This window comes from Osmerus mordax, chromosome 19 (assembly GCF_038355195.1).
Source record: "Osmerus mordax isolate fOsmMor3 chromosome 19, fOsmMor3.pri, whole genome shotgun sequence".
Lineage (NCBI taxonomy): Eukaryota > Metazoa > Chordata > Actinopteri > Osmeriformes > Osmeridae > Osmerus > Osmerus mordax.
Window position 1 is genome coordinate 12,145,301 of NC_090068.1, and position 16,883 is coordinate 12,162,183.

The 16,883-nt window shown below is 45.6% G+C and overlaps 2 protein-coding genes across 2 annotated transcripts; both read right to left on the bottom strand.

Moving 5' to 3' along the window:
* Positions 1–7,584: 7,584 nt before the first annotated feature.
* Positions 7,585–13,502, bottom strand: LOC136962851 (protocadherin alpha-2-like). Its single transcript, XM_067256749.1, has 3 exons — positions 11,157–13,502; positions 7,750–8,574; positions 7,585–7,617 (listed from the first exon to the last, which is right to left on the bottom strand). Exons 1-3 carry the CDS (start codon positions 13,500–13,502, stop codon positions 7,585–7,587), a joined length of 3,204 nt encoding a protein of 1,067 aa, XP_067112850.1.
* A 139-nt stretch (positions 13,503–13,641) lies between these two features.
* On the bottom strand, positions 13,642–16,628 carry LOC136962852 (protocadherin alpha-2-like). The gene is made up of 2 exons (XM_067256750.1): positions 14,289–16,628; positions 13,642–13,665 (listed from the first exon to the last, which is right to left on the bottom strand). The coding sequence occupies exons 1-2, from the start codon at positions 16,626–16,628 to the stop codon at positions 13,642–13,644; spliced, it is 2,364 nt and encodes a 787-aa protein (XP_067112851.1).
* Positions 16,629–16,883: the final 255 nt, after the last annotated feature.

Here is a 16,883-nt window from a genome sequence, read left to right on the forward strand (position 1 = left end):
GGATTTACACACACACACACACACACACACACACACACACACACACACAGAGAGACAGAGAGAAAGAGGGAGAGAGAGAGAAACACAGAGAGAGAGAGAGAGAGAGAGAGAGAGAGAGAGAGAGAGAGAGAGAGAGAGAGAGAGAGAGAGAGAGAGAGAGAGAGAGAGAGAGAGAGAGAGAGAGAGATGCAGGAATCCAGCCCTGTCATCTCAGTCTCCGGCCCAGTGACCAGTCAATGTAAACGTTGGCCATGCATCAGCCTGATTCCCTCACAGTGAACCAGAGCACCCTGACACGGGGGTGAATGATCCCAGCAGGAGACTGCAGACCAGTGATTCACTGAGCAGTGAACATCCACATCCGCATTGCACTATTCCCTGCAGGAACCTACTGCTGTGCTTACGCCACATTTAGCATGCACATTTAAAAAATTATAAAGATTGCAAAATGAACTGCACATCCATCCTAATAAATGTATTGAAATGATGGTTACACAGTCGCAATTCATGTTTCCTGTCAGTAGAGTTCATAAACTATCCCAAGATGGAATCTTAAATATCTGCTGGAACAAATAACAGAATGTTAATTGTCTGTGGTGTGCTAGTCATTAATCTGACCTGCATCACGAAGCACATTGATCCTAATCTACTTGACAGAGAAGACCACCTTATCCCACCTGGGTAAACCAGCTTCGAGCAAGCACATTGAGTGTCCTTGCTGGTTCTGTAAAAAATATAACACCAGTCACTTAGAGGTTCTAATAAATACATCATGATGCTGTCCCATCTGTTGTCCAGGTTCTGCGGTCCCCTGGCGGGCCCTGATTAAGCCGTCTCTCTAAACAAACACGTTCCCACTGAGGTGAAACCACTGCTCTAAATCAGTGTTTTGTAAGTCCCTTACCTAAGATGACTTTTCTATCATCACAAAGTATTTTAGAATCTTGGACCTTGAAGCAAACCGTCTGAGAACGCAGAAGATAGAAAAAAGAAGGGGGGGGGACAGAAAAATGGAGACAGTGAAAGAGAGCGAGAGAAAGAGAAAGTGAGAGAGTGTGTAACTAAGATGAAGAAAAAAAGGTCAACTTGTTCTGTTGTGTTTTTGGTCTTGAGAAACTTCAAATGTGTGCCAAGTTTACTTATAATCAGCAGGGGAACCTCTCTCCAGAGATCGCCAAAATATACGGTACACTGTATCTTGTACAAAGGGAAGCCTAAAATAGAAATGTGTGTTTGAGTGTCTGTGTATGCGTGTGTGTGTGTGAGCGAAAAAGAGAGAGAAACATTTGGTGCTTTATGGAATTTGGTCTATTTTTATCGTTTATATCAGAAATTTGTCAGCTACATTGAGTCAAAAAATATTTTCTTAAATCATCCAGTGACAGTCCAAATTAAATACAGCACCATCTGTCCTGGCCCTGACCTTGCTTATGTAACGCTCCGCATTCCAGTTAAGATGCAGTCATCTGAGAGAGCAGCCACAACACAACCCCTGCAATAGCCCCAACATAACCCCTGTCATAGCCTCAACATAACCCCTAACATAGCCCCAACACAACCCCTGTCATAGCCCCAACACAACCCCTGTCATAGCCCCAACATAGCCTCGTACACACCCCCAAATACAAACCCCAAACACATCCTCTTACAGCCTCTAACACAGCCTCTTACACGGCCCTGACACAGCCTCTAACACAACCCCCACACACTGGGGCAGAACACAGTGTAACAGTGCCCTCAGCAAGGCCATCCACAGACACAAATATCACTGAAGACTCTCTCTCTCTTTCTTTATCTCCCTCTGTCTCTATGTCTCCCTCCCCACCCTCCATTTTTCTCCCTCCCTGTCTCTCCTTCTCTCCCTCCCCACTCTCCCTTTTTCTCCTTCTCTCTCCTCAGCCACATCCCTCTCCATCATGGACTACTCTGATCAGGAAGGCATTCCACCTAAACCCCAGCTCCTCCTGTGTGGTGCAGCTGGGAGTCAGTCTAGCTGAAGCCTGATGCTGGGGAGAGAGATAGCCGTAGCAATGCTGCTACAGCTGACAGTGGCTGCCCTCTAGTGTCCATTACATTTTACCAGACGTTTCATTCATTTCGCAGACGATTTATCCACAGCGATGTACAAATAATGCATGTAGAAAGCACAGCAGAAGATTAAGGTTCAGAAGCGACTGGTTCATAGTAAAAGAAAGAGAGCACAGAGCATGCAGAGAACACATTACATTTAGTCATTTAGCAGACGCTCTTATCCAGAGCGACTTACAGTAACTACAGGGACATTCTCCCCGAGGCAAGTAGGGTGAAGTGCCTTGCCCAAGGACACAACGTAATTTTGCACGGCCGGGAATCGAAACTGGCAACCTTCAGATTACTAGCCCGCTTCCCTCACCGCTCAGCCACCTGACGCCCCTGCAGTACAGAGATCCCTACACATGCAGTACAGAGATCGGGTATCTTAAACAGGGCCAGATTTTTCCAGAATGTCATTGACGTCAATGACAATGGCAACTGTTTGTGTTGAGTACCAGTGTAACTGTAGGCCAGGGAGTCAGGGATTGTTTGTGTATGTGTGTGTTTGTGTGTGGTGCCACATTGAGTCAGAGAGTCAGTGACTGTTTATGTGTGTGTGCGTTGTGTGTGTATGTTGCAGTGCTGCTTTGCCAGGCCTCTACACATCTGTGCGCCTCCTCAGAGACCCAGGGCCCCCATCTACAAACCCTGACCCTAAACACTCCACCATGTACACACCCTCCCACTACCAGAGCTCTGGGCGCGGGCTGATGACCTCACCACCCCTCCCTAGCATGGTAGGGGTGGAATCAGAGGGCTGCAGGCGACGAGTGATGACCTCATTGTTCATCAGGTCCAAGCAGTGTATCCTCGCTCCAGTCTGTGACTCAGTTGTCCAACTGGGTCAGTGTTCTGTGCCCGCTGTCTCACACACTGACATAGTGGCTGACAGGATCAGTGAGAGAACAGTAACAGTTCCTTGAGGAACACAGTTTCTACACCAGACTAGATAGGCAGCTGCAGGGCTCTAGTGACCCGATCTGTTGGGATTTTGGTCCCATGAAAGCATCTCATTTTCTGCCTATAAAAATAGATGTGTGTTTGAGAAAAATAGGTGTCAGGATTAATAAGAGAGAGAGAAGATGTAAGGTACAGTACACTCAGAGGTAAGGTGTGTGTGATGTGTGTGTCTGCAAGTGCACATCTGTCCACTTTGTGGATAGATGTGCACTGGATTCAAATGATAATATGACACATTGAGGCACACCTAATAAAAAACATTCAACTATTCCAGGTAAAATCTTCAGATGAGCTTGTACTGAATACGACAGCTACAGTGTAGCCTGCCAGCCTCCATGGGCACTGTTACGCAGGCAGAGGGCAGCAGAGAGCAGGGGGTTGTTTTATACAGACCCCACAAAGCTCCACCGTACTCTGCCAACCCTGCCCTCCAAACAAACATCTTGAGGTACCACACTGGGTTCCGCAACTATTTCCATATGCCGTACCCTCGTTAGCTACAATATCAGAAGATGACAATCACACGTAGCTTGTGGTTTACTAGCACTGCAGTCAGGTGTGGCTCTATTCTTTCTAAACCTCTCTCTATTTCTCTCTCTCACTTATTTCTCTCTATATATTTCTCTCTCTATATTGTGGGGAGTCAGATGGCTGAGCGGTGAGGGAATCGGGCTAGTAATCAGAAGGTTGCCAGTTCGATTCCCGGCTGTGCCAAATGACGTTGTGTCCTTGGGCAAGGCACTTCACCCTACTTGCCTCAGGTGGGAATGTCCCTGTACTCACTGTAAGTCGCTCTGGATAAGAGCATCTGCTAAATTACTAAATGTAAATGTAATGTATATTTCTCCACCTCTCTCTTTCGCTCTCCACATTTCTTTCAACTTCTCTCTCCATCTCTCTCCATCTCTCTTTATCTCTCCATCTCTCTCTATCTCTCTCTATATCTCTCCATCTCTCTTTATCTCTCCATCTCTCTCCATCTCTCTCCATCTCTCTCCATCTCTCTTTATCTCTCCATCTCTCTCTATCTCTCTCTATCTCTCTGTCTTTCTCTCTCCACCATGTATGTAGTAGACTGTAGAGTGGGTGAATCCTGCCTGATAGCCTGCGTGTGTTGGTGTAATGTAACATTGGGCAGATGGATGACTAATAAGAATTGTACTGGCAGGAGCCACTTACGCTCACAGGCAATACGAAACATTGAGAGACAGCCAGACTGGCTGACTGCACAGCAGCTAGACAGTGCAAATTGGGAGAAACACAGATACTATACATGCAATGCATAGAATAGAATATATAACATACAGCCAGTCCTTAACCCTGACGACATTCCCAACTAGAACGTGTGGTATACTGTAGGAACAATTGCCTGTGACCGTGAGACTGTGACATCAGGATTCCTGACCTGGTTAATCAGAGCCGCAACCCTGCTAGCCTTCCTGAATAATGAATGAGAAGATGAAAAACATGGCCGTCACAGAGGGGGACGTCCATTATGCGGCCGGCCAACCGGTGACAAGTGGGTGTGGTGTGACGGAGAGAGAACAGAGACAATAAGAAAGAGAGAAAATGGATGCCTGGGGAGTAAAAACAGTGATGGGAGAAAGATGGAGGACAGGATAAGGCATGAGAGAGGGTGTTGGGGCAGCGTGGTGGAAGGACCACACCCTTTCACAGTCAGAGCCCCAGCTCTTCTGCAGCAGAGAAATACAGAGTGGAATTTTACTGGCAGACATCCAGCCCCTCCCTAGAAGCTGTGTGTGCCAAAGTGCGTGCGTGCGTGTGGAAAGTGAGAGAGAGAGAGAGAGAGAGAGGAGATGAGAGAGAGAGAGAGAGAGAGGAGAGAGAGATGAGAGTAGAGAGAGAGAGAGAGAGAGAGAGAGAGAGGGAGAGTAGAGAGAGAGAGAGAGAGAGAGAGAGAGAGAGGAGAGAGAGAGAGAGAGAGAGAGAGAGAGAGAGAGAGAGAGGAGGAGAGAGAGAGAGAGTAGAGAGGAGAGAGAGAGAGAGAGAGAGAGAGAGAGAGAGAGAGACTGACTGCAGATTTCCCTTCCTCCTCATCAACAGATGCCTGCATAAAAACTAAAGATAATCCCAAATAAATTAATCCATTATTAAGAACGGAACATCTCTTCCTGAATTCCCTCTGGCATAGAGAGGAGCAGGCGTGCTGTAGGTATGAACAGAGGAGAGGAGGACATGAAAGGACATCCTGTCTCTCCTCTCCCCCTCGCTCCATCCTGTCCTCTCCTCTGGGTTTGCTGCACTGCAGGGAGCTGATCAGGCCTCCTCCTGAGAAGCCCCTGCAGCTGACTAACTGAAGATAGTTAAAGTTTCAATTCACTTGCTGCCTGAGTACTAGAGAAACTAAGTTCTGAACAGGAGTTCTGATTAGGTAAGACTGGATGAGAGAGGGAGGGATGTGAAAGAGTGAGAGAGAGAAAGAGAGAGAGAGAGAGAGACAGGGAGACCGAGAGCTAAAGATGGCTGCATGTGGGCATGTGTGTGTGTTTTTGTGTAAGTGCATACGTGAATGCTTGCCTGTGCGTGTACAGCATGTGTGCGTGTTCGTACAGTATGCGTGTGCATGTGTGGTCGCCTGTGGCTAAATGATTTCCGCTGGGGGATACAGCACTGACGATCACAGATAGAGACAGACGGTGCAGGAGAGAAGGACCATCAGGCCAGACTAGGGGAGCTAGAGAACGGCTCAAGGAGAACAGTAGCTCTAGGGCAGGGGATGCAAAGGCAAGATGCAATCAGGAGAAACAGCCCAGAAGGAGAAGCACAGGCAGGAGGGAGAATCCGCTTCATCGCGGGGGGTTCCCAACTTCCCAAACATAAACCCGGTCTATTCTGTCCAACCAGTAAAAACAAATTAACTTATTAGCCAAATAAACACAATCAGACATCAGAGGATATTCAGTTTTCTGTCTGGGGAGGAGGTTTCTGAACTGACAGCAAAGTGAGTGTGGATTCTCTTTAGGTTTTACAAAGTGACACAGAGGACACACAAGTTACAGAGGAAATCTGGAAATCCTATTAAGCAGAAGCATGCCGGTTTAATACAATGTAAAATGCCAGCCTGCTGTAATGCAGAGATACAGTACACTGTGAAATCTTAAAACCTCAGAGAGCCCAGACAAAAAGAACATAGAAGAGAATGTGTGCGGGAGAGAGAGAGAGAGAGAGAGAGAGAGAGAGAGAGAGGAGAGAGAGAGAGAGAGAGAGAGAGAGAGAGGAGAGAGAGAGAGAGAGAGAGAGAGGAGAGAGAGAGAGAGAGAGAGAGAGAGAGAGGAGAGAGAGAGGGGAGAAGAGAGAGAAAAAATAATGAGGAAAGACACAGAGAGTGAGTGAGAGCGAGAGAGGAGAGAGGGGTGAGCGAGCGAGAGAGAGAGAGAGAGAGAGAGAGAGAGAGAGAGAGAGAGAGAGAGAGAGAGAGAGAGAGAGAGAGAGAGAGAGAGAGAGAGAGAGAGAGAAGGGAAGAGAGGGTCTCTCGCCCAGGCCCATCTCCGGAGAGTGAGGCTGCAGTCTCCTCCCAGTACAGCCTTACAGCATCCCAATCCATCCCCACATAAAGCAGGTGGGATTGCTCCAGCACTAAGACCTGCACACCCAACATGGCCCTAATCCATGTATCCGCAGGGCCAGATAGGCCCGGCAGAACCACAGTCCTGACCCACTTACAGCTGGACTGATCCCTGTCCTCCACCAGAGAAGGAGCACAGCTGACCCAGGGAGGGAAGGCATTACCCTGTCATGCTATCACCACCGAGGCCTCAGAGTCAGCCACAGAAAGGCCGAAAACCGTGACGCACTAACTCCACCGGCTATGCATGCAACACCGGCCTGCTTAAACAGCTGAAAGGCAGAGTCAGGAAATGCTGAGAGATTATTGCTGTTTTGGCAATCACCATTTAAACACTCAATGCGGTATGTTTATAGGTCTGTTATGCATGTCCTGTCAAATATGAGATTCGGAAATGTTCTTGTGGCCTGTGACATTTCAACACTAAACAGTCAGCTGCAGGAGGCTATCTCTGCTCACTGATACGAACAGCAGGCACATGCAGTCATTCTAGCACAAACAGCGATCTATCCTGATGATGTCACCACGCACGCAGATTTCCAGTGCGATGTTGCAGAGACACAGACACACCAGAACACTCAGCCTCACACGCTGTTGCTAGGAGACGCTCCCTGCATCACTAGATCAAAGAGGTCTGTGGGGTCTGACTCCCTAACCCTCCACCCCAGCATCACCACATTCTAACATACATCCTGTATGTCGCAAACATTACCCCAAAACAAATCAAAGTCCCTTTATTTTAAATTTATTTTTTCACCTTTATTTGACCAGGCAAGTCTTCAATTGAAATCGTATTTGCAACCACAGCCTGGAAAAGATAATATGTGTTAGTAGGACCAAAATACAATGACACAGAGCCCAAGGCCCCGTCCTCAGAGCAGATGCAGGCGGAGCTGCTGGTGTGTGACGGGCAGAATAAAGATCATCAGCAGCATCACAAGCTCCAGTGACCCTCACACACCGCCTCACTTCCTGTTCACCCTCCCCATGGAGTGACCCTGTAATACGCATCAGCTCCCGGCTAACAGCTGAGCTCATTTCAGAGGGTTGATTTAACACTTATTGAACTGGCATGGAACACAAACACTCAATAGCCTCTTTAAATGTGATGGAAGCTGAAATACTCTCACCTTTTCGCAGGTGGGCAGAGTTTGAGTCCTACTGAAAGTGTCTCCTCCATTGATACTGATCAGCTCCCCGTCACCAGGTGGAAACGACGTGGGGAAAACTACCACGTCACTCTTCATTGTGTCTGAGCTAAAACACACGTCATACTGCTGAGTAGATTTGGAGTAAGACCAGCTCCCGTCAGGGTGGGTGGTTATCATTGGGGCGCTGTACCTGCTGAAGCTGCCGTCTGTCTTGTGGCACTTTACCGCTATTAAACTGATGAGGCTCAGTAGAAATATCACGGATACTGAGGCTATGGAGATGAGCAGATACAGGTTTAGATCGGAGAAACTGTCCTCCTTTACTGGTAGCTGTCTGAAAGTTGTCTGCATGTCACCTGTACTTTCAACCACCACAACATCGATAGACACAGTGGCAGACAGGGAAGGGTCTCCATTGTCAGACACCACTATGACCAGCGGGTGAGTTTTTAAGTCATTGTCACTCATGCGTCTCTTAGTCCTGATCTCTCCATTGCTGCTTCCAATTCTGAACAGATTTGGCCCCTTTGGTTCAGCGATGTGATAAGAGAGCAGCGCATTGTAACCAGAGTCTGCGTCTACAGCCCTGATCTTGGCCACAAAGTAGCCCGCTTCAGCAGAGTAGGGAATGTTCTCAGAGTTGACAGAGCCATGGTCAGAATAGGGCTGGAGAATAACAGGAGTGTTGTCATTCTCATCCAGGATAAAAACGTTCACAGTCACGTTGCTGCTCAGAGGAGGAACACCACCGTCTGTGGCCTGAACTTGGAACTGGAATCGTTTCATCTCCTCGTAGTTAAACGACTGCAGACTGTGTATTTCGCCCGTTATAGAGTTGACGTTTATTAAATGAACGCTACTATCACCCTTCCTGTTGTCCAAAATTGAATACGAGACTTGAGCGTTTTCTAAAGAATCGGGATCATTAGCGGAAGCTGTATACATCAGCGCTCCGTGAGGGGAATTTTCTTTGACATAAACGTTAAGAACTTTCTCTGTAAATTGCGGAGCGTTATCATTTACATCTGCAATAAGAATATTTGTGACGGCAGTGGAAGATAGAGGCGGGCTCCCTTCATCTGTTGCCACGATAGTAACATTATACTGGGACGCATATTCTCTGTCCAAAGCTCCATTGACAACAATAGAATATTGATTCTTATAAGAAGTCTGAAGCTTGAAGGGTGATTCGCCGATTAATCTACAGCTAACCTTGCCATTGTTGCCTCCATCTTTATCTGAGACGGTCACGAGTGCGATAGCAGTGCCGGTTCGAACGTCTTCCTTCACCGTAGGTAACAGTGAGGTAACACTAATTTCTGGCACGTTATCGTTAACGTCAACAACCTCCACGAGCACCTTACAATGTGAACCCATAGGAGTATGGCCTTTATCACGTGCCTCGACCCTGATCTCATAAAACGATGTTTCCTCAAAATCTAAGACACCCTTTATTGTGATGTCTCCAGATTCTGGGTGAATATCAAATGTGTCTGAATTTTTTTCTTGTCCATGTCTGCTAAATAAATACAAAACCTCGCCATTGGGACCCTCATCTACATCGGTCGCGTTAAGTTTTAAAATGGTAGTTCCTTGAACGGCATTTTCTTGCACACGGACTTTATAAAGAGGATTGCTGAAAACCGGGCTGTTATCATTGTTATCAAGGACATTAATCACAATCTCAGATGTTCCTGTTTGGGTGGGTTTACCCCCGTCTACAGCAGTCAGTACGAGCTGAATCACAGCCTGTTTCTCTCGGTCTAACGGTTTCTGTAGCATCAACTCAGCGGACACACTTTGCTCTCCTCCGCTCTGCACATCCAGAGAGAAGTGTTCATTTGGACTCAGCTTGTAGGTTTTCACACCATTTATTCCAACATCAGGATCCACTGCGTTCATCAACGAGAACCTAGCTCCGGTAACAACGGACTCAGATATGTCAAATATCTGTTCTTTAACGGGGAAGTCGGGTGGGTTGTCGTTAATATCAAGAACCGTTATGTCCACTCGATGAAGACTTAAGGGATGGTTGACAATGGCCTGTAGTTGTAAAGAGCACACGGGCGTGTTGGGGCAAAGCTCCTCCCGGTCAATTCTCTCGCTCACATACAACATCCCTGTTTTCAAATCCACGTCGAAGAACCTGTTCTTCGAAGCATGAACGAGTTGAAACATTCGTGACTCCATGTCCTGTACACTTAAACTCAAATCCTTTGCCAAATTCCCAACCACCGTTCCCGTGTTCACCTCTTCGGAAATGGAGTACGTTATTTGTTCGCAGGCAGCACGCCCGTTGAAACATAACAAAACCAGGTTAAAATAAATCCAAGCGAAATCAAAAGACGTCACGGTAGCCATCGTCGTGCTCTTTGCTATCAAGCAAAATACAAAATATAAAATATGATCAAAGAGGAACCGATATTACAACCTAGCTGCATCTGCAAACAGTTCTCTTGGAACTCTCTGGCTTCTAGTCCTTTCAAGAGGCATCTGAGCTTGCAAGATGATATCCTGTAAAACACGGACTACATTTACGTACTATTGTTTGAAAGCAAATGCATGGTCTGCAGTGACACCGTGTGGGTTGGTCTGGCCATGAAAGAAAACATAACGCAGTAGCTAAATTAATGTAGTATATTATCTGGATGTCAATGAAAATCTACAATTGTAGTTGGCATTCAGAAGAAAAAAAGCATTTAAAAACGTGAACACAAAGTCAATTCAAAGGAATATTACTATAGGACTGGTTTTCAGGCCCCAAAATATCTCAAATATTACATTATTCATTGTCTCCAAGATACATTTTTTGTGGGTTTTTCAATTTAAACAGTAGAAAGTTTAAGGAGGATCCAACTGACTAAGTGACGGCAGTATTAGAACCATTTCGACCAATAACCTTCATGAGGCTTTAGAAGTATTGGGTTGCGTTCCATTCTACCGATTCTAGGCTTCCAGAGCGTACATTCCCAGCAATTTCTCAAAATTAATAATGAACAAATAAATAAATGAAAGTTTAGTTTTGTAAAGTGTCTCTACGTGTGGTACTTGTTGGAAAAATAATCAAACTAACACCATTGTAAGATAAAGAAGGGCAACTCTGCCATGAATGAGCTTCGTATAGCGAATTGCCTTAAAAGTGTGCCGCTGTCCGAGGTGCTGAAAGAGATTTCGTTTTCGTGACTTTACACTGCACACAGCAACAGCAGTCACCAGCCCACATTCAATGGTTTCGTTTTCAAGTACCAACCTATAGCCTCGACAATAAAAGAGTGAGTCAGGGAGCAATTTAAACCAGATTATATGTCCCAACAAATAAGAATAAATTATGATGATTCATCTCCGATTTATGCGATTTATGACAGAGTTTTAGAAAAGTATCTCACCTTTTCGCAGGTGGGCAGAGTTTGAGTCCTACTGAAAGTGTCTCCTCCATTGATACTGATCAGCTCCCCGTCACCAGGTGGAAACGACGTTGGGAAAACGACTACGTCACTCTTCATTGTGTCTGAACTAAAACACACGTCATACTGCTGAGTAGATTTGGAGTAAGACCAGCTCCCGTCAGGGTGGGTGGTTATCATTGGGGCGCTGTACCTGCTGAAACTGCCGTCTGTCTTGTGGCATTTCACCGCTATTAAACTGATGAGGCTCAGTAGAAATATCACTGATACTGAGGCTATGGAGATGAGCAGATACAGGTTCAGATCTGAGAAACTCTCCTCCTTTAATGGTAGCTGTCTGAAAGTTGTCTGCATGTCACCTGTACTTTCAACCACCACAACATCAATAGACACAGTGGCAGACAGGGAAGGGTCTCCATTGTCAGACACCACTATGACCAGCGGGTGAGTTTTTAAGTCATTGTCACTCATGCGTCTCTTAGTTCTGATCTCTCCATTGCTGCTTCCAATTCTGAACAGATTCGGCCCCTTTGGTTCAGCGATGTGATAAGACAGCAGTGCATTGTAACCAGAGTCTGCGTCTACAGCCCTGATCTTGGCCACAAAGTAGCCCGCTTCAGTAGAGTAGGGAATGTTCTCAGAGTTGACAGAGCCTTGGTCAGAATAGGGCGGGAGAATAACAGGAGTGTTGTCATTCTCATCCAGGATAAAAACGTTCACAGTCACGTTGCTGCTCAGAGGAGGAACACCACCGTCAGTGGCCTGAACTTGGAACTGGAATCGTTTAGTTTCTTCGTAGTTAAACGACTGCAGACTGTATATTTCGCCCGTCATATCATTAATGTTGATTAACGATGAAGCCATAGCACCTTTCAGAGAATATGATATATGCGCGTTGTCGTTTTCATCCGCATCATGCGCATTTACGCTAACAACCAGGTTTCCAACTGGACTATTCTCTTTTAAATACACGTTGACAATGGGCTCTGGGAAGCGAGGTGGGTTGTCGTTCACATCAGAAATGTGCACAGTAACAACACTGGTGCTAGAGAGAGGGGGGGTTCCCTCATCTACGGCTGTGATGGTGATGTTGTACTGGGGGTGACGCTCTCTATCTAAAGGTCCGTCCACTACCAGAGAGTACTGGTTTTTATAAGACGACTGCAGTTTAAACGGAACAGTTCCACTGATGTGGCCGTTCACAACTCCATTTTTACCGCCATCTTTATCAGACAACATTACTAACGCTACCGCTGCACCGGATTCAGAATCCTCTCTAACTGTGCTCATGAGTGACGTCACTGATATCTGTGGCGCATTGTCATTCATGTCGATGACTTCTACTAAAACTTTGCACTGAGTGGTTTTTGGAGGTTGGCCTTGATCTGCAGCCTGAACAAATAATTCCACCCCAACATTTTCTTCATAGTCCAGATTACCTGTTACTGATATTTCCCCAGAATGACGGTCAATAGAGAAGAGTTCATAATCTTTTGCATTGCCGTGCCGAACAAACGAGTACACAATTTTACTATTAATGCCTTCATCTATATCTGTTGCAGTTAGAGATATTATGTTTGATCCGATTTTAGTATTCTCTTTAACTTTTAATTTGTACAACGATTTGCTAAAAACTGGTTTATTATCATTGTTATCCAATACATTCACTACGATCTGAAGAGTCCCGGTTCTGGGAGGTTTTCCTCCGTCTACAGCAGTCAGTACGAGCTGAATCACAGCCTGTTTCTCTCGGTCTAAAGGTTTCTGTAGCACCAACTCAATAGACACACTCTGCTCTCCTCCGCTCTGCACATCCAGAGAGAAGTGTTCATTTGGACTCAGTTTGTAGGTCTTGACTGAGTTACTGCCCACATCCGCGTCCTTAGCCACCGGAAGAAAAAAACGTTCCCCGGAAATAGCATTTTCCGTTATATTTAGTGTTAGTGATCTAGCCGAGAACAAAGGTGCGTTGTCATTTATATCGCGGATGTTAATTTCAACACGAAAGATGCTCGTGGGATTGTGCGCCACAGCCTGTACACTCAGGGAGCATTTCTCACTGGTCCCACAAATCTCCTCTCGGTCGATTCTTTCATTCACGAACAAAACACCGGACTTCAGATTCACATCAAAATACTTCTTGTTCGATTCAGATACAACCTGAAACATACGAGACTCCAGTTCCTGAACATTGAGATTGAGATCTTTAGCGATATTTCCAACAGCGGTTCCCTTGTTCACCTCCTCTGAGACGGAGTAAGAAATCTGACCGGATGATACCTCCCATAAACAAAGCAGAGGGAACAGAATCCACACGGAAACATCCATCGTTATCCAAGGAAAATCAGGTAAACCTTGTGTAAAATATACAAGACTAGGAAACAATGGTTTTATCATATGATCTCCCAAACAGTCTACATGCGTGTTACAGAGGCCTTACTCGATCTTCGTTTCAATACAGCCCGTCTTACAATAGCCTCAACAGCAAAATCTAGAGAAGAAGGAGGAGTTCCCGTTAAGAGATTATTAAAATATTACCGCGGTCTGCAGCGACACCACGTGTTGGTTCTTGTTTATTAGCTTAAGAACGTTGCGAGTCGCTGTCCATAATGTGGTTCTGAACTGTCATGGCTCATGTTTGGAGTGAATCTACAGACTGTTCAAACCCAATAACATACCAGAATAAAGCTTTTCTAACATTGAATAGCATTTAAACAGTGGTGAACGATATCAAAGGAGTGGAACGAGGATAAAAACGAAATTGTCACATGAGAACATTCCTAAATTAACTCCTGACGTTTCAATGCCGCTCTTCCATCTAAAACGAATTCAGACCATTCAACCCGAAGCAAAAACAGATGTCTACTGAGCAAACCGTGAGAATATAAAACTAGCCTAAATGAGTAGAACATTCTCATGACACACCGAGTGAGGAGGCATGTGTTGCTTCACACTCAAAACGTGGCTACTTTGAATGCGCAAAACCGAAACTGAAGACGTCATGTCATTGAATTAAAACCAGTTATTTAGAAATAGGGATTAAAAAAAGCAAGATTACCTAGTATGCAGTATACATACAAGGTTGCAGTTATGCTGGGGATTGATCATGCTTACCTTCTCGCAAGTGGGCAGCGTTTGAGTCCTACTGAAAGTGTCTCCTCCATTGATACTGATCAGCTCCCCGTCACCAGGTGGAAACGACGTGGGGAAAACCACTACGTCACTCTTCATTGTGTCTGAGCTAAAACACACGTCATACTGCTGAGTAGATTTGGAGTAAGACCAGCTCCCGTCAGGGTGGGTTGTTATCATTGGGGCGCTGTACCTGCTGAAGCTGCCGTCTGTCTTGTGGCATTTCACCGCTATTAAACTGATGAGGCTCAGTAGAAATATCACTGATACTGAGGCTATGGAGATGAGCAGATACAGGTTTAGATCTGAGAAACTCTCTTCCTTTACTGGTAGCTGTCTGAAAGTTGTCTGCATGTCACCTGTACTTTCAACCACCACAACATCAATAGACACAGTGGCAGACAGGGAAGGGTCTCCATTGTCAGACACCACTATGACCAGTGGGTGAGTTTTTAAGTCATTGTCACTCATGCGTCTCTTAGTCCTGATCTCTCCATTGCTGCTTCCAATTCTGAACAGATTCGGCCCCTTTGGTTCAGAGATGTGATAAGAGAGCAGCGCATTGTAACCAGAGTCTGCGTCTACAGCCCTGATCTTGGCCACAAAGTATCCTGCTTCAGCAGAGTAGGGAATGTTCTCAGAGTTGACAGAGCCTTGGTCAGAATAGGGCGGGAGAATAACAGGAGTGTTGTCATTCTCATCCAGGATAAAAACGTTCACAGTCACGTTGCTGCTCAGAGGAGGAACACCACAGTCTGTGGCCTGAACTTGGAATTGGAATCGTTTCATTTCCTCGTAGTTAAATGACTTCAGAGTGGATATTTCGCCCGTCAAATCATTAATGTTGATTAACGATGAACTACTTTTCAGAGAATATGATACATGCGCGTTGTCGTTTTCATCAGTATCATACGCATGCACGCTAAATACCAGGGCTCCAACTGGACTATTTTCTTTTAAATACACGTTGACAATGGGCTCTTGGAAGCGGGGTGGGTTGTCGTTCACATCAGAAATGTGCACAGTCACAACACTGGTGCTAGAGAGAGGGGGGGTTCCCTCATCTACGGCTGTGATGGTGATGTTGTACTGGGGGTGACGCTCTCTATCTAAAGGTCCGTCCACTACCAGAGAGTATTGGTTTTTATAAGAAGACTGCAGTTTAAACGGAACAGTTCCGCTGATGTGGCCTTTCACAACTCCATTTTTACCACCATCTTTATCAGACAGCATTACTAACGCTACCGCAGCCCCGGACTCAGAATCTTCCCTAACTGTGCTCATGAGTGACGTCACTGACATCTGTGGTGCATTGTCATTAACATCGATGACTTCTACTAAAACTTTGCACTGAGTGGTTTTTGGCGGTTGGCCTTGATCTGCTGCCTGAACACGCAATTCAAACCCAACATTTTTTTCATAGTCCAGATCACCTATAACGGATATTTCCCCAGATACAGGATCAATAGAGAAGAGTTCGTATTCTTTTGCATTATCATGTCCAACAAACGAGTACAGAATTTTACTGTTTACACCATCGTCTATATCTGTTGCAGTAAGAGATAGTATTTTGGTACCTGTCTTAACATTCTCTGCCACTTTCACTTTGTAAAGAGGCTTGCTGAAAACAGGGTTATTGTCATTAATATCCATGACATGTATCACAATCTCTAAAGTACCGGATCTTGGAGGTTTTCCTCCGTCCACAGCAGTCAGTACGAGATGAATCACAGCCTGTTTCTCTCGGTCTAAAGGTTTCTGTAGCACCAACTCAGCAGACACACTCTGCTCTCCTCCGCTCTGCACATCCAGAGAGAAGTGTTCATTTGGACTCAGTTTGTAGGTCTTGACTGAGTTACTGCCCACATCCGCGTCCTTAGCCACCGGAAGAAAGAAACGTTCCCCGGAAATAGCATTTTCCGTTATATTTAGTGTTAGTGATCTAGCCGAGAACAAAGGTGCGTTGTCATTTATATCGAGGATATTAATTTCAATGCGAAAGATGCTCGTGGGATTGTGCGCAATTGCCTGTACACTCAGAGAGCATTTCTCACTGGTCCCACAAAGCTCCTCTCGGTCGATTCTCTCATTCACGAACAGAACACCGGACTTCAGATTCACATCAAAATACTTCTTGCTCGATTCAGATACAACCTGAAACATACGAGACTCCAGTTCCTGAACATTGAGATTGAGATCCTTTGCGATATTTCCAACTACGGTTCCCTTGTTCACCTCCTCTGAGACGGAGTAAGAAATCTGACCGGATGATACCTCCCATAAACAAAGCAGAAGGAACAGAATCCACACAGAAACATCCATCGTTATCCAAGAATCACTTAATACCCGTGAGGCTAATGTGATCAAGTATTTCTATTTGTTTCAAATGCAAGCATAATCGCCTAAATCATCGAAATCTCGTCTGCGTTCCGTGTTTCACCACAACCCTTCTGACAATAACCTTTAACAGCAATAGATGCGTAAGAAGGAGGAGTTACTGTAAAGATAAATCAGATGAAAATATCCACGGTCTACAGCGACACCACGTGTTCAAACCCTGCACTCATGTATTCAACA

Excerpts from the sequence above, each read along its gene's own strand:
- LOC136962851 (XM_067256749.1), bottom strand. The coding sequence starts at position 13,502 with ATGGATGTTTCCGTGTGGATTCTGTTCCCTCTGCTTTGTTTATGGGAG. Across the intron at positions 8,575-11,156 it reads CTCTGCCCACCTGCGAAAAG|TCGTTTAACTACGAGGAGAT; the intron begins GTGAGATACTTT and ends CACAGTCTGCAG. Across the intron at positions 7,618-7,749 it reads CTCTGCCCACCTGCGAAAAG|GGTCACTCCATGGGGAGGGT; the intron begins GTGAGAGTATTT and ends TGCGTATTACAG.
- LOC136962852 (XM_067256750.1), bottom strand. The coding sequence starts at position 16,628 with ATGGATGTTTCTGTGTGGATTCTGTTCCTTCTGCTTTGTTTATGGGAG. Across the intron at positions 13,666-14,288 it reads CGCTGCCCACTTGCGAGAAG|ATTTTGCTGTTGAGGCTATT; the intron begins GTAAGCATGATC and ends CTTCTTCTCTAG.